The sequence below is a fragment of the Delphinus delphis genome, chromosome 15 (genome assembly GCF_949987515.2).
Source record: "Delphinus delphis chromosome 15, mDelDel1.2, whole genome shotgun sequence".
NCBI lineage: Eukaryota > Metazoa > Chordata > Mammalia > Artiodactyla > Delphinidae > Delphinus > Delphinus delphis.
This window is the reverse complement of record NC_082697.1, coordinates 69,695,863-69,721,082: the sequence shown is the minus strand read 5'-3', so window position 1 is coordinate 69,721,082 and position 25,220 is coordinate 69,695,863. Positions and strand designations below refer to the sequence as shown.

The window sequence follows — 25,220 nt, the reverse complement described above, 5'->3', positions numbered from 1 at the left end:
ACCTACTTACCCCACAACTGTCATAACAACAGCATGTTATAGGTCCACTCAGAGCCAGAAAGAAGCTGTGATGAAGATATTCCTGACCCCAAAACACAACAGACTGTTCCAGCTCTAGTCTACTCATGGCCTCAAGGATGAGCTGCTGACTGGTCATTCATCTGAAAATCATACTTTCCAAGTGATCCAGAATGATTAGATGAAATCAGAGCTATTCAAGGAAAGCTGTTTAAGCCCAGGAGAGGGCTTAGAGAAAAGATTATGAAAATATCCTTTGAAATGTTTCCTGCTGTTCTTTAGAACAGGCTGTACTGAAGCTTCTTTCTCCTACAATCCCCAGTTCAGCACCCTGTGTTGTGATTTTATTTCAGTCATTACACTGATGTGCAACTTTGGGAAAGTCCCCTAAATTCCCAAACCATCATAGTTCCCATCTGTAAATTACAGGGTAAGGCTTGTCGGTAATCCCTGACCTAGAGGACAAGTCTATATCCAACTTAAGATGTGCGAGTGTGTGTGTTTTCATTTCACTATTATTGAGTTTAGCACATTTTCAGAAAAGTTGGAAATTGGTTCCATTGGTCTGCTATATGAATCAACAAGTAGCTAACAGCTAAGGAAAGGGGGGGGGTCATCATTTGACCTTGGCCTTACACAACGCCAAGGACACTATAGTTGGGGGCGGAAATCTCTGTAAGGACTTATGTTCCCTATTAATGGCTTGGCTATGATCAGTTAGAGATACACACCTTTTCTTCTGTGAAAAAATTATCCTTGATAGCAACATCCCTCATGCATACTTCTCTCTTTTTCCCCCCAAATCTCTGCCTTATAACCCTCTTAATTATCCATTCTTGTATTATGTTTTATCTTGCTAGTGTCTACTTCTCTGTGCTTTAGCCTAACTCTAAAGAATAAGAATAGTTTTACGATTTGAGATGAGGCAAAATGCTGCTGAGTAGGGTCTTCGATACCACAAGTACTTGGTGGTCTTTCCTTTTCCCTAGTTATGACCACCCCACCCCACCCCCATTTCATGTTTCCATAGCACCCTATGCATCCCATCTCATAACAGTGTAAACCTTTTTTGTATACACTTCTCCTGTGTCCATCTTCCCCAGTAGGCTGGGAGCCATGTCAAGGCCAGTCAGCTTTGCTCTCTCTTTCAATTGCCCCTTGGTCACTCTACACATATTTGTGGAATAAAATCTGAAGGAAACATGGTTGACTCTGGAGCACAGCTTCTTTCCTGTACCCGGGGACACTCAAGATGCTTGCCTATCTTCCTCCTGTGGACTCACATTTTCTTGGCCTTTATTTTTTGCCTTGATGATGTACTATCATTACCTTGAAATAACATATTTTCACAATTAAAAAAAGTGGTTTCCCATATCTCTTATATTTGAAACTGACACATCCTCACCCACTTGATAAGCTAGAAATCATATGAACTCATCTCTCCCCACCCCAAGTTGTCACACGAAGAACCTCAGGAGGTTCCCCCAGCCCACTTTATTTCCAGAAACGTATGAGACCTGCTCCCAAGCCCCTGCCCTGATTCTCAAGCTTCTTCATCTTCCAGGTAAACGTTTAGGAGTCAGAGTTCCAAGCACAGAAGTCATAGCCTGGAAGCTTGAAGACTTCACTCCCACTTCCATCTCAAGAGAATCTGTGTGGCTCTTTGTGAATGAGCCTTGGTGACTTGTAGCATCTTAAAGAACCTTGAGTGAGGAGAAAGGCCAGAGTGAGGTGACCCTGTCTGGGCATGGGGTGGGGGGAGGGGCCTGACCTGGGTAGGGAGGAGATTTCTCATTTAAATGCCTGAAATCCAGCCAGTTCTGAGCCATTTATAGAGGGCTTTTCTTCTGGCCTCAGCTCAGAGCAAAATCAATGGTGGTCCCCTTCTTCCTGGCCTTCTTATGATTGTCCAGTCTGAGTAAAGATACACCCTTGAAATACTGTAAAGGTATGTTGTTCTGGAAGGGCTATCGGGAGCCTCCTTCCTTCTTCTCCTCCCTCATCTTCTTCATGATCATCAGAAAGGTCACCACCATCATCTCACTATCCAGTGTGTTCTTTTCAAATACCTTCCCACCTATTAATGCAGTTTGGTCATCACAACAACTCTGGGTGGTAGTCCAGTAGGGATCAAATACGTCCGTTTTTGACATAGGAAAACTAAGGTTCAGATAGGGAAGGCTACTTGTCCAAGATGGAGGCAAGGATAAAACCCAGCTACTGGGCTTCCCTGGTGGCACAGTGGTTGGGAGTCCGCCTGCCGATGCAGGGGACACGGGTTCGTGCCCCGGTCCGGGAAGATCCCACATGCCGCGGAGCAGAGCGACTGGGCCCGTGAGCCATGGCCGCTGAGCCTGCGCGTCCGGAGCCTGTGCTCCGCGATGGGAGAGGCCACAACAGTGAGAGGCCCGCGTACCGCAAAAAACAAAAAACAAACAAACAAAAAAAACCCAGCTACCTTTCTTCTGACAGTAGTGAGACAGAAGTGGTGTTTTGGGGGATGGGGTGGGGGTGGGGATGAGGTGGAGGATGGGCAAACGGGAAGGGGGAAGACAGGCTGGAAGGATCGGGGAGCCAGAACCAAGGGGCTGAAGATTTAAAGACGTGAAACTCAGATGAAGACCCCCAGTACCACGGGAATGCGCCGGCCACACTCCCCTGAACTTAAAATTTGGTCCAAGAGGCTCATGAAGTTGCAGGGAATTCCCAGTGAATGGCCACATCCTTCCAACTCTGAAATCAGGGTTTTCATACACAGTCTAAAGATAAATAGGGATGCTGAATGTTTTTGTTATTATTGCTATTGTGTTTGGAGCTGGGAGGTCTCAGTTATAAGGTCAAGGCATTCATACCCTTCAGGTACAGACTATTACCTGCAAAAAGCGATGAACACGAGAACAATGCCAGCTGCACTACTTGGAAGGATGAATTCTCCCTTTTTTATCTTCGAACCACTCGCAGCAGCCTTTCCACGGCTGTGAATCATCCATTCAAGGGAAGGGAAGGGAATAGAACATTAAATATAATTTATGTTTTGCTAATTGAAATCAAATACAAAATTCAGTCTCCCGTGAGTTGCCGTGCTCGTGTTTAAACAGGGCGGAAGTATCATTAACCTGATTCTATTTTAGTAGGTTGACTTAGCTTTTTCTGGATAGGAATGAATTCCTTTGTCAAGTTTCCCCACGGAAGAAGGGGATGTGGCTTAGTGACTCGCTCCAAGTCACAAGGATCAAGCTAGAGGAGACACTGCCGAAAAGAGAACCTAAACATGTCAACTTGGCATTTCTTTTCAGAGCCATGAGCTTTCAACCATATCGCCAGACAGATGCTTAAAATACAAATCCTCCAGATCTCAAGGCTTAGGCCTCTGCCCTATTTCTCCAGAGAACTTTAGCCTACTGTTCTATGCAAGAGTGGATAAATTCTTTAAGGAGGTTTCCCCACTTTGATTTCCCAGGTCAAAATGGCTTCTTAACCATGGGCTAACCATTTTAAAAATGGATTCGCTTGTCCTCTTTATGTGAGGATGCATACTTACTAGGTTTCTTTTTAAGCAGCACTTAAGGTCTTGATGTTCTGGGTTTATGGGGACAGGCAGAGAGCCAGGGAGGTGGCACATGGACAGCAGGTGTGATTGAGGGGCTGAGCTAATAGGTGCCCACCCACCACAGAAGAGATGCTGGTAGGCTAGAGTAATGTTCATCCTTCCTTGGTGGAAAAACATCTTTAAAGCTTTCCTACCAGCAGCTGCTCCTTTGACCTCCTAAGTTATAAGATCATCCCTTACCTCGTTGTCACTGTACTCCCAGAGAGACCTATTCCTTCAAGGAAGCCATGAACCCTAGGGACCATGTCTCTCGGAAGTAATCCCCACAAAAGCATAAAAGGAGGGGAGGAAGGAGGATGAGGGGACAAAGAAATACACAGGTGAGACTTGCCTCATTCTCAATCCCACCTTCCATAAGATGGAATCTTTTGAAAGGATAGACGTCTGGGCCCTACCCTAGAAATTCTGATCCTTTAAAAAGGCTGCAGTGGGGCTTCCCTGGTGGTGCAGTGGTTGAGCGTCCGCCTGTCGACGCAGAGGACACGGGTTCGTGCCCCGGTGCGCGAAGATCCGACAGGCCGCGGAGCGGCTAGGCCCGTGAGCCATGGCCGCTGAGCCTGCGCGTCCGGAGCCTGTGCTCCGCAACGGGAGAGGCCACAACAGTGAGAGGCCCACATACCACAAAAAAAAAAAAAAAAAAAAAAAGGCTGCAGTGGAGCTTAGGAAGCTGTAGCTTGAAAACACCACACATCTGCCTCTGGTGTGTAACTAACTAGATCCACTCCTTGCTTTGCTTATAGAACAAGGCCCCAGACCAGCTAGCCCACAGTACACTCTTCTGATTAAGCAGGCGTTCTTTTTTCCAGTAGGTGTAGATGGGTACGTGTGTACGTATTTTTATATTTATCGTCTTTTACTTTGGTAGTAAAGGCATATATGTCGCCTTCAGCTCAATAACCACTTTCTTATCTGGAAAAAATTTACTTGTTTCTGAATCTGGCACGTCAGTCCATTCTTTGCCAGGATGGGTTAAGACAGGAGGGTACCGCACCCCTTACAGCAGTTGCTTCCTTTGTGCTATTTCAAGAATCATCCTGACCTGCAGACAGAATTCCCTGAAAGATTCTCTAATCTGGATCTTTCCGGCTATCCCAGAGAAGGGATACTCCCAGAATTCGAGGATAGGGGTAGAGGTGGGAATGGAGGTGACCAACACAAACACACCATCAAAACCCATTAATCAGATTGCATTAAGCTTTATAACAACACAGTTTTCAGTTAGCGGGAGAAATGACAGTTTAATAACAGCCGAACAGATTTCACTCCCCCCCAACTCATACATATTTCCAATTTTGCTAGAACAGTTCCTGGTTTTGGAGATCCGTGAAGAGCGCTTTATGTCAAATGTTGCATTTTAATGGAATCAAACTAATGGGAAGGGACATTTTATGCAGCAGCCCCTGATGGGGGCGTCCGCAGACAGCCCTTACCCTCCCCCACCCCCAGACACTGGATCTGATAAATGGAGTCAGCCCTCTTGTCACCGCCCCAATGTGTACCATCTCTGAATTAAGCAAAGGAAGCACGAGATGACCATGTAGGGGAGACGGTGGGACAAAGAGAAGGATGGTGACCGATCCCCTGTGGGTTGTGCTGCTAAAGGTTATTCACGACAAAAGACATGCCAGCTCTCTGGTCCTCGCCCCTCTGGGGACCCTAAGGGACAGAGCCCATCCTGATAGCATGTGTCAGAACCATGCGGCTGAGGGTCTTCAGGGATGGAGACCTCCCACCGAAATGACTGGCTTCCTTTTTTTCACTCCCAGAGATGGCATTCATCTTTCCCAACCGCAGGGCTCTGAGCTCTGCTGCAACCCCCCTGCTCTGAGAGCCGCCCTGTGATTCTGATTCTAAGGAGGCACAGGCTAAGCTTCTCCGCCGCCCAGGATACTCACAAAGAGAGAGACTCAACCCCGCTTCGGGGGCTCCTAGAAAGGCTTCCAGGGGTGTCAGCGTTTTTTGGTGAGAAACATGCATGCCTCTGCCTTCATAAGGTGAGGAGGGAGTAAGTCAAAGGTTGTGGGACGAGACCTTTAAGGAGAAGGTTAGAGACACTTTAAGAGGGAGGACCTTGCTCCCTAGGAGTCCTGGAGCAATTGGCCACAATTAGTATTCTGGCAAGATGCCAAAGCAGAGGTTGCTAGAGCAGGGGCCTTTGCCAGATATGGGGCTAGAACTCGGGCTTCCCAGATTAAAGTGAGAGACTCCGGCCAAAAGTTGACCTTCCTTTCTTTTTTGTCATTTAAACAAACATTCATGCCACTGTCTCTGACCTTGACAACTATTTACGTGTCCTGTCTTCAGACTTGATTAACGAGCAGAAGACAAGAATTAGCAGTGGATTCTGGTGGCCATCTGGTCAACCAGATGCTGCTACCCAGGCAGGCCTGGTACCCTCATGAGTATGCCATGGGATCCATCCCTTTGCCTAAGTCAACAGCGTTGGAAGCAATCCTGATTGGACAAAGGAGGAGATCTACTTGGCACCCCAGCAAGCCTGAGGCTGCAGACCCTGGGGGATTCAGGACTCAGGTAAGGAGCCTCCCTAGCTATTCACCAGCCTTCCCTCCACATCTCTAGCCTCATTTGTCACCCTCTTCCTGTTCCCACTGGAAATTTTGACCAGTCATTTGGTAAAACATCATGTTGAAGGGTTTGTAGAATTTCCGCAGTCTGTGGATCACATCGGGGTCGATGCGGGGATGAGTCCGACCTTTGCTCTTGCCTAGGCACCTGGGGGCGCTGCTGTCTTCTGGCTTCTTTAGGCAAGGGAACCCCTTGGTTTTGTTGAAATAGAAATGCTTCTCAGTCACAACGCGCTTGAGGCCTAGAAAATCCTGTACTTTGGCCATTTCCCCGGCGGGGTCCACTATGAGTCGCTCACCGCTGACGAAGAGGATCTGAGAGAGGGGGAAATACTGGAGCCAGTTTTCCAGATGCAGAGCATAGATCCCTATTCGAATGGCGCTCCAGGAGGCATCGATCAGCCCTAGGGTCCGATTTTTGAAGGCCAGCACCTCGAAGGTGGGGATCTCGGGTTTCTTTGACAGTGTCTGGGTGTAATCGGAGATGGCCCTGGTCACGGGGTTTCTCACCACCACGATGAGTTTGATGTCCTTGGCCATGGAGTGGATGCGCTTGGGGGCCTCATTTGTCACAAAGTAACTTGGTGTCTTCTCCATGGTTAACTGCCCATCCAAAGTCTTAGGCATCACATTTCTGGAAGACGGAGGAAAACAAAAGAGTGATTATTCCTGTCCAGAAATAACTGAACTTGTTGCACGAAATGTATGATATAAATAGCCCAGTGGGGAGCTACCCAATAAAATTCATGTATACTTGGGAGTTCTTTTTGGACTATATATCCCTCTATAGTTCTGATTATAGTATTATCAGAAAAAGCAGCATAAAGCTTGCGCAATTCATTCATGGGAATCTTATGCACCGCCATTTAAATTTCTGCTCTATCTTTTACCAGTTATGTTTAACCTAGATCGACTCTTAATTTCTCTATGTATTAGTTTTATAATCTCTGAAATGAAGACAATGATAGCACCTACTTCACACAGTTGTAAAAAGATTAAGGGAGATAATGCTTTTAAAGCATTTGGCACAGAATCTGGCATGTGTAAGATCTTAATAAATCAGGGATATGATTGTTGTAGTATCTTTGAGAGAGCGTTTGAGCTCAACAAGACCTCAAAGATGATCTAGTCCAGGGGTTGGCAAACTACTGCCTGCCTCCTGTCATTGTATGGCCCACAGCTAAGAATGATTTTTCATCTTTAAAGGATGGGGAAAAAAACAAAATAATAAGACTAAAATTTTGTGATGCATGAAGATTATATGTAATTCAAATTTCAATGCTTATAAATAAACTTTTATTGGAACACGGCCACACATTCCTTTCTGTGGCTTTTTGCATCTACATCAGCAGAGTGGAGTAGTTGCAACAGAGACTGTATGACATGCAAAGCTGAACACATTTCCTATCTGGCCCTTTAAGAAAACATTTCTTGACCCCTAACCTAATCCAAAGGCATCTTTATGCAAATGAGGAAACTGAAGCCCAGAGACAGGGAATCAGACAGGCTTTGTGACCTCAGCAATTTGAATCACATCCCTGAGCCTTATTATCCTCATCTGTAAAAATCCTAAAACTTGCTTCAAGTTCAGTTGAGGATGAAACGAATGACATATAGTGTGACAGCATCTAGCATAGAATTAGTTTTATACATGGAATTTCTTCTTTCTTGGCTCCCAAGGTTGCCCAGTGACCCAGTGATAGATCCCACAGCAGGAGGCATATCTCTTGGTTTCCTTCCCAAGGTTGCTTCTCCAAACCCACCCCTCCATCCACGTTTGCCTTCAGAGTGGCCTTGTCTTACTTGGGAACTTCAAGAGATTAAAGTAGTTTGATGTACTTGTACCTGTCGGTACAGCAGGTCATCTGCCACCACGTGCTCCATCCATCTCCATTAAGTCCATTCACTTCCGAGCCTTGCACCAAAGTGGTACATTTAGGATTACACAAGACCTCTTTGTTATGATGACATGCTTTTAAGTGTCTCAGCTAATAAAACTTAATACAGACGAAGATCCCTCAGCTTCCCCTACCATAATTAAATGTATTTACTATTGCGTGTGTGGAGAAGGAAGGATTCTTCTTTTATCTCTAATTCACATGCTCTGTCAATAGTTAATTGCTACTGGGTTCTGAGCGTTCTCGGCAAGCATTTCTATCAGGCAACAGGCACTTGCCTAATGTAGAGAAATTCACATGGAGGTTGATGTGGTTCGTGTATAATGGTTGGGCAGTGAGGAGTTTTCAGATCAAAGCAATAGCCCTGGCCATAAATAATCATGCTCATCTTGAACTGATATTATCTCCCCAGTATTTTGAAAGTGTTCATGTTTGTGTGCCTGTTTGGCTCTTATCAGGTTTAATTGTGACGTTTGGAGGGGCGGGGCTAAGGACCACAGTTTTACGGGAGTCACGTGAGCCTGATTTAAGACTTCTGACGACCTATGTCACCTTGATGAAGTGCCTAAACCCACTCTGAATCTCCATTTTCTCATCTAAAAAATAGGGTTAAAAAGAGTCCCTCCCTTACAGGATTGTAATGAAGATTGAACGCGATAAGGCAGGTAAACCACTTAGAATACTGTCCAGTGAATGCCAGAATTTTAAGAGGCACAAGAGCATTGGCACAGCAATTCTTAGAGAAGAGTAAGGAGAAGATATTTCCGTTTGACCAAATGGAAAAGGTGAACAACGTGGGAACTAAGGAACTGACCTAGAAAAGAAGGATATTCTGATTCAAGCCAGTGTCATCAACCGTTCTTCCTGATCTGGAGGCTGGTGAGCAATGGGGAAGCTGCTACTAGTTCAGCTGAAGTTGAAAGAATATACTGATATCCTACTTTTCTTCCAGTTGGAGAGAGAGATTCTCTTCTTTTATTACAGAACTCATTTCGTAGTATAAAAATATTAAATAAATGTTGATGCAAAAAATGCTGAAGATAGATATTTTTACATGGCCTCTTCCAGACTTTTGCCCCTCAGATATATCTTGCTTCTTTTAATTTGCTGTATTTTTCTTAAGCAAGGAGCAGCTGCTAGGTTTTTCTTCTCCTCCAGTCTCTGCCAGTCACTTCTTAGACCTCAGTGTTGATCTTTACGTTGACAAATGCATCTCCTTCACTTCAGCTAATTGTTACAGTCTGTCAAGATCTGTGTTGATCTCGAGTCTTTTATCTGAAGCATCTGAGATAAATGGTACCCAGCCTATAAGCCGGCGTGTATAGGAGTAATTATGTGACCAGCTCAGTGCTCGGTGCAGAAGGCAATGAGAGGAGTGGGGCTAGAGAAGGCAATAGAGAAGGTAGAGGGAGCGGAGGCGCCTAAACGGCTTTGATCGTCATGTTACAGATGGATTACACCAGGCACTTGAGGACAGTTCCTGCGTTGGGGGCACACATGGTAAAACCATCTATCTCATTAAGCCAAGATACAACTGTTGTTGCATGAGATACACAGGATTCTTTGCTGGTAAGAAGCTATCCAGTAACTGCTCAAAATCAATGGAATAGCAGTACCCCCTTTCCAAAAATGATTCTGAATCAGTTATATTCATTCATTCATTCATTTGTTCCATAAACGCTCACTTCCATAAATGGCAACATACTATGAACAGAACAGACAAGGTCCGTTCCCCGACAGAGCTTCCAGTGTTACTACGACATCTGATAAAAGGAGAGTTCTTTATAGCATCACATACATGACTATTCTAATCAACAGAGCGGGGTATCATTACTATTTCACTTTTAGAGAGAAGGAAACAGACTCAGAACCTAAAGATACTTTTTCGAAGTCTCACTGGGTGAGTATATCCTTGGTTCCTAAGCTCACTGGCCAAGCAAACACCTACCACCAGTTTCTGGCAAAGAGCAGGTGCTGAATAAATACCTGTTGAACGAATGGATGAATAAACCATTCATCTCCTGTCCTAAGGTGAGGCTTTGGTGTGATGGGTTTTGTTGTCCTAATCTGGTCATTTCTCAGGCCTTGTCCCCTCACCAGTCTTCTCACCTGGGCCCACGACCCAGCATCTATTTCTGTATCTATCCTAGTGTCTCTGTTCCTAAAAGACTAGAGAGGGCAGTCTACGTGTAAGACCAACTTCTCCCAAAGTGGGCTTTGGATGTTGTCTCCCTCTACTTTCTCAGGAATGATTCATCCCAAGTTTCCTTCTCTCTCCTGGTTTTAGGGAAGTTCTTCTCGACTGGGTCTGACATTTTGACTGCCCATGTTCTCACATCTCTATGTGCTTGAGGAATGGGGAGGAGACCAGTCATGCCACAGGGGAGTGAGCAAAGCTAAGGAAGTGAGAAAATAAGGTCAAGGGGTGGGGAGGGAAAGACCACAGGGGGTCTTAGGGGCTACGGGAAGACACTGGGTTTTATTCCATGTGTGATGAGAAACCACTGAAGAACATGAAACAAGACAACATAAAATTTACATTTTAAGAGATTTTTTTTTTTCCTGGCTGCTTTGCTGAGAACACACAGGCATGTGGCAAGAGCAGAAGGAAGGCAGCCTGTTAAGAGGCCATTTCAGGAGAGCAGGTTAGAGATGGGGGTGGCAGGAATGCAGGTGGAGAGGGCAACCTGGGAAGCAGTGTTCACAATTAGGATGCCTTTAAAAGGTAGGGCCAACAGTCCTTTAGGATGGTTGGGATGTGTGTGCAAGAGAGAGAGAGAGTATCATAGAAGACTCCAAGATTGTTGGCCTGAGCTAATGGGTAAGTAGTAGCGCAGTTTATTGACGTGGAGACAACTGAGAAAGAAGCTAGTTTCAGGGGAAGATACCAAGTCTGATTTTGGACTTGGAATCTGAAATACTCAAGTGAAGGAGTTGGTAATCATCCTGATACAGGAGTCTGGAACTCAAGGGAGATCCCAGTTGGAGGTGGACATTTATATCGTGAGTTCACAGCCCACCTGCCAGAAAGTAGGGTGAAGGAATGTCAGATTCTCTTCACCTTCACGAGTAGAAGGTGGGACCTAACTTCTGCCTATCTGGGGAGTTCTCCTGAATAAGGAAAAGCATTCAGATGCTGGTGTGCAAAGCAAATCTTTAAATTCCATAGCAAAGATTTTCACTAACTCCTTTGAATTTCCAGGGTCTTTGATAACTTCCGGTATTACAGAGCTTAGGAGAATGTCATAATATGGTTGGTTCCCACCCCTCCATGGCTAAGCTCAGTTTCCGGAAGCCATGGGCAATGTTTTATTCACCTTTGTATCCCCAGTGCCTGCCGCGTGGCAGCTGCCCCATAACTATGTGTGGTTATTAGATGAATGAACGAATGACATACGAATGGAAACAGGATCCCCAGCAGTCAGGAGAATTGGGGAGCTTGGAGGGCTCCTCTAAGTAGGCTTCCCTCACATGGGGTTCAGTGTTTCTGAATTCCAAGCCATCCCTCATCTGAAGGACCCTGCACTGCAGTGTGTACCATATGGTGAGAAAACACTGCATCTGGGCTTGGAACGGCTCGTTAACAGTATCTGGGGTGCTCAGAGCAGCCGTGACATCAGCGTCAACACACAGTCCTGAAGCGAGAATCAGCCTGCAAGATCACACAGCTGCTCTCACAACCCCAAATGTTTATGAGACACGATCCAACTCACTCGCCCTCCACCACCTCCACTCTGCTGGTGGGGGAGCTGGGCGGAGCACAAGCCCCACCTGGATGCAGGTCAGCATCCAGGGCTTCATAGGAAACAACAATAGCGATCCTACAGTAGTTATCATACGCCATTTATCCAGTGCTCACTCTGTGCTGTTTGGTGGTTGAGAGTTCAAATTCTGACACCAGATCAATGTCTCTAAGCATGTTCAGACACTGGGCTCTACAGCCTGGTGGTTAAGAGCATAGCCTCCAGAGAACCAAATTTGGATCCACTTATTAGCTCTGTGACTCCGGGCAAATTACTAACCCAAGTTGCATTATCTGGAAAACAGGCGTCATACTGATAATACCCATTGCATAGGGATTTTGTGACAATGATATGAGTTAATGCCTAAAAGATTGCCTCACAGATAGTAGGCTCGCAATACATTAGCCGTGAATTTTTAAAACAACTTTCTTAAGAAGGTACTACTACCTTCACCACTTCGGAGGTCAGGAAACTGAGGCTCAGTGAAATTGATCTGTTAGTCCAAAGTAACAGGAGGTAGCGTTGAAATTCAACCCCAGGTCTGTCGTGAACTTTAGCCAGAGCTCTTAGTTACTGCCTGGCAATGCTTAACCAAACGACAGAGGCTCAACAAGGTTACGTGACTGGCCCAAGGTCACTCTGCTGGTAGATGGCAAAGCTGAATCTTAAACTGAGCCTCATTATGTGTGTTGTAAAGGTGGGCTGTCACTGAATCACCCCTGGGAGTTACAGAAACCCAGGCCAGAAGCCCCAGAAATTCTTGCCAGATCAAACTCCACCGTTCAATTTGCGACATCTCTCTCCGGGGCGTCATCAATTGAAGCAAATGGACACCATCACGAATGCCGAGGGAGAAGGCAGTCACCCGTATTAGATGTAAAGAGCCCATGCTCTCTGGAAGGGTTAGCAGCTGAGCTTGCCTGAATCAGAGGTATATGGGCACCTCACATTTTCCCAAATGCATTTTCCAGTGGGATAAATGGTGCATAAATGAGCAATATTTTCTGAGGCCTCCAGATAAACTGTAACCCAAGAGAATGGTGGTTAGAGCCAGGGCATGAGGTAAGGCTGTTTCTTCTGCACTGAGGAAAGAAACTTAGAAATTCAATCGGGCGCCTGCTACTCGCCAAGCATCGAGACGGGCAATTTCACATATTATTCTGGCTGAACTGCACAAGGAGCATACAATTCACTGAGCCCATTACAGAGATGTGGAAACTGAGTCAAAGAGACAATAAACCCCGTTCAGGACTACTTTTCGGCCTCATTCTTTTGGAAAGTTCATGCTGCTTTTCAAATCCAAGTTTATGAATCCTGGAATCCCTGAAGATGAAAAGTCAAACCCTTTGGAAACCACATTTCTTATGTAAAGACCCAAGAAAAGCAGCCTTTGCCAGGGCCATACGGCTAAGGACCAAACTGAAGGTGAGACAGAAGGGATCCTGAGTTATAGCTCTGACTTAAGAACTAACTTACCAAATGCATTTAGGACAAGGACTTTTCCCTCTCCGGACCTGTACCATGAAAGGGCTATGTTAATATGAACTCCCTCATTCATTCCAACGAGTGTTTGCTGGTGCTTGTGATGTCGGGTATATAGCGATGCCAAAGTAGGCATGGTACCTGCCCTGCAACAGACTGTGAGTCCTTTGAAGGACACACCTGAACTTCCCATGTTTGTAAAGTGGTCTGTGCTTCAGATGGGGCATCTCTGGTGTGGGCAGAGGTCTCTTTTCAGACAAAATCACACCTGCCACCAAGAGGGAGAAGGAGGTGACAGAAAAGTGAAGGCAGAGGAGAGGAAAGGAGGGAGAGACCTGAAGCAAAGAATGAAGGCACCTAGAAGCGACAGGAAGGAGAAATGAAGACAAGAGGAAGGAAAGGACTGAGGGAGGAAGGGGAGGAAGAAGGCAAACAGAAGGAGCTGGGCTTTGAAGAAACACAAAGAATTTGAATAACTGGAGAAGAATGAGGAAAGCATTCCAGTTTTGAATGACACATGACCACAGTGGTGTTGTTTTCTTTTTCAGTACACGGGCCTCTCACTGTCGTGGCCTCTCCCGTTGCGGAGCACAGGCTCCGGACGCGCAGGCTCAGCGGCCACGGCTCACGGGCCCAGCCGCTCCGCGGCATGTGGGATCTTCCCGGACCGGGGCACGAACCCGCGTCCCCTGCATCGGCAGGCGGACTCTCAACCACTGCGCCACCAGGGAAGCCCGACACATGACCACATTGTGGCAGAAAAGAGCAAACCCGGATCCCAGACACTTCTGTGGTTTTAAAGTTTGTGCCAGGCAGGTACAGATATTTTAGGATCTATGAAAGAAAAAGAGAGAAAACCATTTATCTGTTCATGAATTTGGCAACTGTCGTGTGCCAGGTACATTAGGAGATAAAATGAAGAGCAAGATGTGCCCTGAAGAAGTTCACATCTCCTGAAAGAATAAAAATAGTCTGTGAGGTCTATCCTGTCTCTGAGGATTCACGGAGTCCCATGAGTTTCAGGTAGAGAATCACTCCTGGCTGAGGGTCGACTTGATTCCAGAGTCCACAGTCACCTCCTTTAGAAGCTTGTCAGTGGGTGCTCATCCTGACAAAGGCGGGTGGCTCAGCGTTTGACTTCGGGGTTCCATCTCTGAACCACAAGTGGCTTTAGCAACTCATTTCATGTCTTTTATCCTCAGTTCCATCATCTGTCAAATGGGTATAATAGCATCTCCTCCTCATTCAGAAGAAAAGGTATCAGGCATCCTGGCACAGAGCAAGTATTGGTAAATGTCCCCCCTTGTTATTGCTGCTAGTGTAACGTAGCACATAGTAGGTACAAACAAATTTATTTGTTGAATGAGTGAAGGAGACCAGCCTTGCTTAAACTCTGAATCTAAATAACTATTACTGGTTGCCTAATATATACACCCCTCTGTAAATGATGACCCTGATTCATGGAAACCCACGTCTCCAATGGGCATTGATACGACCCACTCAGAGCACCAAACAGCTTCTGTTTAGCATAGATTCCAGTGAATTCCTAGAAATCTCTTTCTCCTCGCCATCCCAGGCTGCCCAAGCACTTGGGAAGCTTCAGTGCTAGGCAGAGCTTGGCCACTTTAGGGGGCCCATACCTCAAATGGCACAAATCCTAGGCTTGCTTTTATTTCTCCTTGTCACCCCTGGCTTTTCCCAGTTCCCCCCCAGGGCTTCAGCATCAAGAGGCCACCATATGACAGAAGCTGACTTGTTCATATGGATTTTGTTTTTGTTTTTGTTTTTGCGGTACGCGGGCCTCTCACTGCTGCGGCCTCTCCCGTTGCGGAGCACAGGCTCCGGACGCGCAGGCTCAGCGGCCATGGCTCACGGGCCCAGCCGCTCCGCGGCACGTGGGATTCTCCCGGACCGGGACACGAACCCGCGTCCCCTGCATCGGCAGGCAGACTCTCAACCACTGCGCCACCAGGGAGGCCCCATATGGTTTGATTTAGAAAACACATATGGACAAAAAACAACTATGAATTTGACAATCCCTTAAAATGAATTTGTGACTGAGTCATCACCACTGAATCTACATTTTTGAATGTGGCCATGTGTGCGCGTATGTGTGTGTATGAGATTTTTATTGATGTAGTTTATACTCAGTGTTTGGTATCTATAGGGATGTGAAGGTCCCTGCAATAATTCTCAAGCCCACAGGTTGGGAAGCAGGGTTCTAAAATGTAAACCTTTGCCTACTTACAACCTCAGTTCCATCAGTGCCTTCTTACCCACAACTCTGCCTCCAATCCCTCCTCTCTTGTTATTGGACCATCTCACTCCAGAGATTCGAAAACAAGATGCTCCCTGATTTTGAATTCACAAGATTACGGCTCACTTCACCTGCCCCTGACTGGGGATTCTACCCAGAGTATACTTCTCTGATCCTTTATTCATACACATTCACAGAGTGTCCCACTGCAGAACCTCACACACCAACTTCTATTAGCTGTTTTATTGTATTTTCTTTCCTCGGGCTCAGCGTTTCAAAGGGCAGGTGCCACAATTAAATGATGATTATAGAGGCGCCAGCGTTGTCTGCCTGGGCACCTTGTGCTCACGATTTAACAGACGGTGACAGGAGAGGGCTCCTCTTGGGAAGGCCCCGCTCCAGGTCTCTCCGCCGCACACTGCACTCCCAGCTGTGTGTCTGCTCATCACTGCCTTGGGGGTGCTGCCAGCCCTGCTTCCTTCTCACCTGCATCCTGCGGCTGGCCAAGCCCTGCTTACTCCTGCTGAGTCTGCCTCTGTCACCCTTTGCATGTCTCAGCCCTACTGTGTGGCTCTATCCTGGCTCTGCCATCCTCACTCTAATGGACTTTGGGAAACTTATTTAACCGCCCTAAGCCTCAGTTTCCTCATACAATGGGTATCACAAGCAAGACCTATCTCAGAGCATGTTTTATGAAGGTTGAAAGGGCCGGTGCTTATGATGCTGCTGTAGAATGAATGTGTGTGCCCCCCTCCACACAAGTCATATGTTAAATCCTAACACCCAATGGGATGGTATTGGGGGTGTGGCCTTTGAGAGGGGATTAGGTCCTGAGGGTGGAGCTCTCATGAATAGAATTAGTGCCCTTATGAAAGAGACCCCAGAAAGCTCCCTCCCACCTTCTGCCGTGTGAGGACACAGTGAAAGGATAGCCCTCTATGAGCCAGGAAGCAGGTTCTCACCAGGCAGTGAATCTGTCAGCATCTTGATCCTGGAATTCTCAGCTTTTAGAACTGTAAGAAATAAATGTTTGCTGCTTAAGCCCCTCAGTCTATGGTATTTTTGTTACAGCAGCCAGAATGAATGAAGGCTTAAGCACAGAGCCTGGAAGGAATTAACTGCTGAGTACAAGTGTTAATTATTGTTGCTATTGCATATGAATCCTGTTTACTCACTGTGCATTCACAGAGAATGCCATCTTAGGACCTGTGCTGACCATGAGGTTATTTCATGTTTATCTCACATGCATCCTTAAAACAAACTTTGCTTTTGTAAATAATTTGTACATGTCTCTTCCTTGTGATGCAAGGAATCTAACTGGCTAGATCGATATATATATAATAAAGCACTGGATGTTTTATTGGTGGAAGGGCTGCTCAGGTCGACTCATGCCTGCCCATGGAAACTTGTTAAATAACTCAGTCAAGATGGAGGCATCCATGCATATGAAGGACAGGTGTGAATGGTGCTGGGAAGAACAATATTTTGTCACACGGCCAGGCACCAACTCTAGTGTTGAAGGAAACTTGTTCTCTTCGCCAACAGAATGCAGCCCAGAAACCCCCCTTTTCCCTACATTTGGCCAGGATGGCAGGACCTCCTCTCCTACAAAGTGCCCAAGTAAGAGCCTTCCAGGTGTGTCCTTGAGATATTTCCTTCATAAGGGTGCACCCCCAAATCAAGATCTCTAGCTTCAATGATGTAAAGCACAATCATAAATTCATCAGTGCACCCTACTGTGCCTGTACTTAGACCTGACTTTCACAGCTTGGAGCGCATGAAATACTAAACAGATTTTCAAACCCATCCATCTGATCATATAACAGATGGAGAAATGACAAATAGGAAAGAAGATCAGTGCACAACTAGAAAGATATACATAAACAGGCACACATACTGTGCCCCAAAGATTGAAGATTCTAATGTTATATCATCACATATTCACGCACACTGATCTCCTATGGAGGTTTCTCTTTTTCACACACACACACACACACACACACACACACACACACACACCCCTCTACTCGTCCCACAACTGGCTCCTTCTTATTATTCAAGTCTTGGCTCAAACATCACCTACTCAGAGGGCAATCCCCTTCCCCAGGCACCATCTAAATCACTCTCCTTCACACCAGCCTCTTTTGTGCCCTTCCTAGGGCTTCTTGTTATCTGACATTATCTTGCTTATGTGTTCATTTTCTTGTGTCTTGTCTGTCTGTCCTAAAGGAAACAAGCTCCCAAGAAGGAAGACAGTTGGGCACTTCTGTATCCTGCTGAATCTCCAGCATCTCGCTTAGTGCCTAGAACTGAGACATAGGTCTCAATAAATATTTGCCCAATGATGGAAGAGATGAAGGAAAGAAGAGGGAAAAAAGCACAGTTGGAAAGAAGAGAAGGGAGAATAAAGGAAAAGAGGAAGGAAGGAGGAGAGGGAGGGAGGAAGGGAAGGAGGAAGGATAGGAGGAAAGAAAGTTAGGAAGAAGGATGGAGAGAGCTGGCTTCTTCCCATCATTCAGGTCTCATATTAAGTGTCTGGCTTTGGATTATTATGAAAGCCACTAGCCACATGGAACTATTTAAATTTAAATTAATTAAAATTAAATTGAATTAAAGATTTAATTTCTCAGGGACTATAGCCACATCTCAAGTGCACAATAGCTACAAATGGCCAATGGCTACTGTGCTGGAGGTACAGCTCTAGTATATTCCATCATCACGTAACATTCTATTGGGTAACGCTGGTCTGGTCCATCAGCTATGATTTTTGTGACATCAACATACCACTCAGAAGTCATCTCTCAGAGAGGCTTTCCCTGATCATTCTATCAAAAATCATGCCTGCTCCAAGTTACTGTCTATGCCATTGTCTGGTTTCTCTTCTTGTCCACACCGTGTGGCATTGGTCAAGATTTGGAACTATCTACTTCACTCACCAGTTCACATGATTTCTGATGCCCTTCTACCCGGAACTGCACTCTGCAATGGCAGGACTTCGTCTTACTCACCAGGTACTGTATCTGTCTCTAATGGAGCACTGTATACAACGGGTACTTAATAAATGACACTGTATACAACAGGTACTTAATAAATGACCCCTCTGGATGTGCACATTTACATTTTACACATTTTACACATTTTACTCATTTCATGCACCCATGCAGCAAGACAAGGGCAGTGAAGTAAGGTCTAAGCTGGTGGTAGGTGGGCCTCCATCGCTTCACCTCCAGCTGGTGAGAAGGTGGGAAAGGCTGAGAGCTGATGCTGCCTCTTGCTCACGACCCAACCCCCTTCACTGAGGCTCTGCACATCTTGCCAGACTTCTCAGGGGCTGGACTCAGCGTCCCGGCCAGGCTCTAGCACCAAGGGGCGGGAGCCTTGGGAAAATCCAGGTCCACGGAGCTGTGCTGCTGGCTGGCTGGGGAGGAGCACATACAAAGTCACAGCCTTGGGTTTACCTGGTGGCGCAGTGGTTGAGAGTCCGCCTGCCGATGCGGGGGACGCGGGTTCGTGCCCCGGTCCGGGAAGATCCCACATGCCACGGAGCGGCTGGGCCCGTGAGCCATGGCCGCTGAGCCTGCGCGTCCGGAGCCTGTGCTCCGCAACACGAGAGGCCACGACAGTGAGAGGCCCGCGTACCGCAAAAAAAAAAAAAGTCACAGCCTTTGCTGCATGTCTGATCAATTGCCTACAAACTTCTTCCTCTCACATCTATCCACAGTGACACTGCAGTCATGGTATCAGCATGTTAAGGAAGCTCCACTTCTGGAGGATGTTTTCAGGGGGAATGAATATTCCCTTGCTGTTCTCTTTTTACGCTCCTCCCTAGACCCTCTCACAATAGTCCTGGCAGAGTAAGATTCTGCTTATGCTGAAAGATCCCAGGGAAGCAGGACACTGCCCCCAGATGACTGTGGATCTCATCTTCTGCCTGGACTCACTCTTCCTGGTCTACAGAATTTTTGGTCCCATTCCGGAGCTCAGTGCACACTTGATATGCTGCCTTGGGAAACGGGCTTCCTCTTTACTTGGCAACCTGTGTGGATGTGTTCTCAATAAGCCTCAAACCTGTGTGCCTTGAATTGGGTAGATATGCTACTCTGATTCCAGGGGAATCAGATGTTTCCCTTTCTAGGTCCAGATGGCTGGCTTAGTTGCAGAAAAACATAATACCATTGACTCCTCTACAGACAGATGTTTCCCACTGCCTACAGCTCCCCATCTGCCTTCAGTCACCCCTGACCGTCTTTCATCATTAGTCTCATAGCTTAGCCCTCCTGCACAGAGCCTGGTGTCTTTGGGTGAATATGTATGCACTTGGGAGTATGGTGACACAAATAGTATACTACCCTATGCAGCATTCTAAAATTTGGGTTTCTGCTCGGTGCTTTGTAACCACCTAGAGGGGTGGGATAGGGACGGTGATGCAAGAGGGAGGCGATACGGGGATATATGTATATGTATAGCTGATTCACTTCGTTATAAAGCAGAAACTAACACACCATTGTGAAGCAGTTATACTCCAATAAAGATGTTAAAAAAAATAAAATAAAATTTGGGTTTTCTACTCAAGAATCCGTCTTGATCTCTACGTCTGTGTCTCTGTTTCTGCTCTGCAAATAAGATCATCTATATATGTATACGTATAGCCGATTCACTTTGCTGTACGGTAGAAAGTAACACAACATTGTAAAGCAACTACACTCCAATAAAGTTAATTTAAAAAAAGAAAAAGAAAAAGAAAAAAAGAATACTTCTTGAGATTTTCCCTTATCAGTTCACTTCCCATTTTTAAATGGATGTTGCGTTCTATAGCATATGCAAACCCCAGTTTACTTAGCCATTTCCCTGTAAAGGCTCCTTGCATTGTCATCAGTTTTCCATGACGGCAAAGAAGGCTAACGCGAGCACCTTTGCACACGCCTCTCTTTGTATGTACCCGTTCGAGTATTTTCCTAACGCAGCCCTCCATGGTGGTCATGCCAAAGTATGCTCCGCTCATACCGTGTGAGGATATATACCCCTGTCCCCTCACCAGCGCCTAATGGTACTGACCCTTTTTATTTCCCCAACCTGGTGAGAACCATCCTTCAGGACTCAGCCCACATGCCCTGTTTGCCCCAGGATGACAAGACACTTCCCTGCTGTGGACTCTGCTGCCTGGTCTATTTCTACCATTGACTCATCCCACAATATGGCACATATGTACTTCCTTGTCTCCTTTATCAGACTCTGAGCAACTTGGGGAAAAGGCCAAAATGGCTCCCAGGAAAAGCTTGCTTGGTTGGACCAGATTAATCCCCCTGCTCTTTCCAGATGCTATAACAGACCTTTGCCAGGAATGCCTGTGCCCCTGGCAGCACCAGGAACAGGTGGAGTGTCATGTGAACCTTGGGCATTGAGAAATTCTGATGGGAAAATAATCTATGCAGAAATGAATGTGACTGGGTGCAACCAGGCAGAAGTAAGGGAGGGACAAAACTCAAAGGAAGGGTCTGCTGGCAGGAATAAACTGTAGCCAGGCCCTGCTGACCCCTGCACGTCAGTTCGTCGGTGAGGAGTGCTGTGCTCTGGCCACAGCCCTGCCGTGCGCCCCCTGCACTCTGCATTTTAGCCTCTTAGAATTATCTTGCCATTTCTTGGAAACAATGGATTTTGTCATATCTTAGATTTTGCATATGATGTTCCAACTTCCTGAAATACCCTTTCCTTCCTGCCTACTGACTGGTGGAGCCCTTGTTCATGGTCTGCCTGATCCAAAGGCCTCCTCCTCTGTACAGCTTCCCTGGAACATATATAACATAATATAGTATAGTATAATATAATATAATATGATGTAATATAATATATCATAAATATATATACCAACCCATAAATTACTGATAGCGTTGCATCTATCTGTGTGAAGCTCCCCACCATCTCAAACGTTCCCGGATGTTGTGCCAGAGGGGTAGATGAGAGAAAGAAAGAGGAAGAAGGGGAGGAACAGTGAGTACGTGAGCATTCCGGAAAAATACCACATTGGTAATTAGATGGTCGGCCTGGAAATGATTCTCATCATTTCTGCTAATTGACTGACCAAAACCAGTCTTGTGACCCCCACCCACCCACAAGGGAACAAGAAAGCTGAGAGTTACTAGAGAAATGATCTAAAGACTAAAAAACCCACTCTCCTGAATTTTGAGTTTGCTATTCTCTTGTGTGTGGCTATATCATATGTTGCATTTCTAAACAATATGCTGTTTAGTTTTGTTGGGTTTTTTTCACAATGGCATAATACTCTAGTCTTCTGTTAAGTTTTTTAAAACTTAAACAATACCTTTATAAAATCTATTAATACCATTGCATTTACTGTTAGTGAATCCATTTTCACTGCCGTATAATATTCCATTGCGTGGACATGGCATTATTTATCCATTTTTTCTGATGATGGACATTGGGGTTGTTTGCTTTATGAACAATGCTGCTATGTAAGTTCTTGTACATGCCTCCTGGTATAAAGGGGAAGAATCTCGGGTATTTTCCAACTAATGGAAATACTGAATCATGAGCTCTGAGATGCTCACCCTTATAAGATGATGGTGCTTAAGTTATATTCCCTCCACCTGTGCAGAAGAGCTCACATTCATCCTCCCTGTGACTTAATGTCTGCTACTGTCTTACTTTGAATTTCTCTCAGTTTGGGAGATCTTTTTCATTTATTGATGATTTGTGTTTCCTCCTTGTTGAAGTATCTGTATCTTTTGCCCATTTTTCTAATGGACTGTTTTTCTTTTTTTATTTATAGGGGTTCTTTGTGTATTCTGGGTACTATGCCTTTGTTATGTAGATCGCAATGATCTTCTCCCAGTTTGTGGCTTAACTTATGACCTTCCTTATGTGTATTTGATGGTCAAAAGTCTTAACGTTAAAGTAGATTAATTTACCACTCTTGTGGCTAGCACTTTTGTTTCTTATTTAAGAAATCCTTATCTACCTGAGAATGAAAATATATATATATATGTGTGTGTGTGTGTGTGTGTGTGTGTGTGTGTGTGTGTGGAAATTGAAGGAAAAAATTATGTGGCTCTCTGGGAGAAACCTGTTCTAAGCAGAGGAAACAGTTAGTGCAAAGGTCCTGGGGTAGGAGGGTTCTTAGTGTGCAGAGAGGCAAGGTGGAGGCCAGTGGGACTGGAGACCACGGCAGAAGATGAGATCAGAGAGGTAATGGGAGGCCTGATGATGAAACTTCATTCTGAGTGTGATGGGAAGTCCTTGGAGTTTTTTGAGCAGAAGACTAAGTGTCATGATCTGAATTGCAATTTTCCAGGACCACTTTCCACAGATGAATTGGAATTGACTGCACAGGGATTTAGAAGCTGGGAAGCTCTGAGGAAGCGATTGCAGCTGTCCAGATAAGAGATGATGGTGGGAGTGATGTAGTGGGCAGAGTCTGGGCATACTTGGAAGAAAGAGCTAATAGAATTTGCGGATGGATTGTATTTGGACTGTAAGGGGAATGGGAGGTGTTAGGGTGACTCCAAGGCAACAGCCCCGAGCAACTGGGTTGGAGGAAGACATTGAGAGAAGATCTGGGTTTAGAGTGGGGGAAGATTAGGAGCTCTGCTTCAGACACGTTATGCTTGAGATGATTTTAGACATCCAGATGGAAATGCCTGGTAAGCAGTGAGTCTGGAAGAGATCTGGGTGGAGAAATACTGAATGTTGCCGACATACACAGATGGTATACGCTAAGGTGTATACAAAGATGAGGAAAGGTCCAAGGACTGAGCCCTGGGACACTTCTACATTCATCTCTGGGGTTGGGGGTGTGGGGAGATGGACGTGCCAGGAGATGAGCCTCGGAGAGCAGGTGTCTCCAGATGGACAGGACATTTCTGTCCCAGCTGTGTGCTAATTTCTGAGTCCCAGACCTGTGATGCACTGCCAGGGTACCAGCGCCGTGCCCTGTTGCTCCCTCCTCTCTCTTCCTCTACCCCTAGACGAATTACTAGTGCCAGTTAATGTTTGCTCTGGCTCATAAATCCATAATGCCTACCACACAAACCTCAACGGCCTGTAATTGAGACGCACAAACATGCAGAAAAGATTGTGTGCGTGGAAGGTATAAATGATGCTGTCACCCGAGGCTGCTGCAGGAAACAGGGCCACCGACGTGGTGACTGCATTCTGCATTTACTACCTAAACAGCCTGCCTCCCTTTGCCGCTGCCACCCTGGAAGGTAGAGGAAATTAGCTGTCAATATTTTACAGCTGGTTATTTGCAGGAGTAAATCACAGCTCATCTTGCCACGGAGTCAATGGAAGGAGCATGAGTTTCTTTTTCTTCCAGGGGTTGTTTGTGATGTCATCTTCCTGGTTTCATCCTGCATTTAACTTAGTCCTCAGCATGTTTGTGTCTTTGTAGTGTAAGTTATTCTGTGTCTCCTGGATGGGCAGGAGTGGTGGGATGGGGGTGGGGTGGAGAAAGGAAGCAGGATTTCTCTTAGTGCTCCAACACTGGGGCCCACTGGGTACCAATGCTCATCAATCAGCAATTTATTCATTCATTTACTAAGCAATTTCTGACTGATCACTGTATAACAGATGGTCTGCTAAGTCCCAGAAGATGAAGATCAGTATTACCCGTCCCTGTCATCAAGGAGTTCCACAGCCTATTTGGGAAATCCCTGACAATACCTAAAACGTACTCATACCAACAAATGTTCTGTATAATATTTACTGAGATCTTACTATATGTTCCAAGTGTTTTACAGAATTAAATCCATTTGCTGTGCAAAAGCTTTTAAGTTTCCTTAGGTTCCATTTGTTTATTTCTGTTTTCATTTCCATTTCTCTAGGAGGTGGGTCAAAAAGGATCTTGCTGTGATTTATGTCATAGAGTGTTCTGCCTATGTTTTCCTCTAAGAGTTTGATAGTGTCTGGCCTTACATTTAGGTCTTTAATTCATTTTGAGTTTATTTCTGTGTATGGTGTTAGGGAGTGTTCTAATTTCATTCTTTAACGTGTACCTGTCCAGTTTTCCCAGCACCACTTATTGAAGAGGCTGTCTTTTCTCCATTGTATATCCTTGCCTCCTCTATCAAAAATAAGGTGACCATATGTGTGTGGGTTTATCTCTGGGCTTTCTATCCTGTTCCATTGATCTATATTTCTGTTTTTGTGCCAGTACCATACTGTCTTGATTACTGTAGCTTTGTAGTATAGTCTGAAGTCAGGGAGCCTGATTCCTCCCTCAGAATGGTAGAAAATATTTTCAAATGAAGCAACTGACAAAAGATTAATCTCCAAAATATACAAGCAGCTCATGCAGTTCCATATCCAAAAAACAAACAACCAAAAATCCCCAAATGGGCAGAAGACCTAAGTAGACATTTCTCCAAAGAAGACATACAGATGGCCAACAAACACATGAAAGGATGCTCAACATCACTAATCATTAGAGAAATGCAAATCAAAACCACAATGAGATATCACCTCACACCAGTCAGAATGCCCATCATCAAAAAATCTACAAACAATAAATGTGGAGAAAAGGGAACCCTCTTGCACTGTTGGTGGGAAAGTAAATTGATACAGCCACTATGGAGAACAGTATGGACGTTCCTTAAAAAACTACAAATAGAA

At 45.5% G+C, this 25,220-nt stretch overlaps 1 protein-coding gene across 1 annotated transcript in view; it reads right to left on the bottom strand.

Annotated features, from left to right (window-relative positions):
* Positions 1 to 4,825: 4,825 nt before the first annotated feature.
* Positions 4,826 to 25,220, bottom strand: part of HS3ST4 (heparan sulfate-glucosamine 3-sulfotransferase 4) — a 393,025-nt gene continuing 372,630 nt past the window's right edge. Inside the window, exon 2 of the mRNA XM_060031941.1 lies at positions 4,826 to 6,847. Within this exon, the coding sequence (XP_059887924.1) occupies positions 6,211 to 6,847 (637 nt within the window). The 3' untranslated portion in view covers positions 4,826 to 6,210. The remainder of the gene's footprint in view (positions 6,848 to 25,220) is intronic.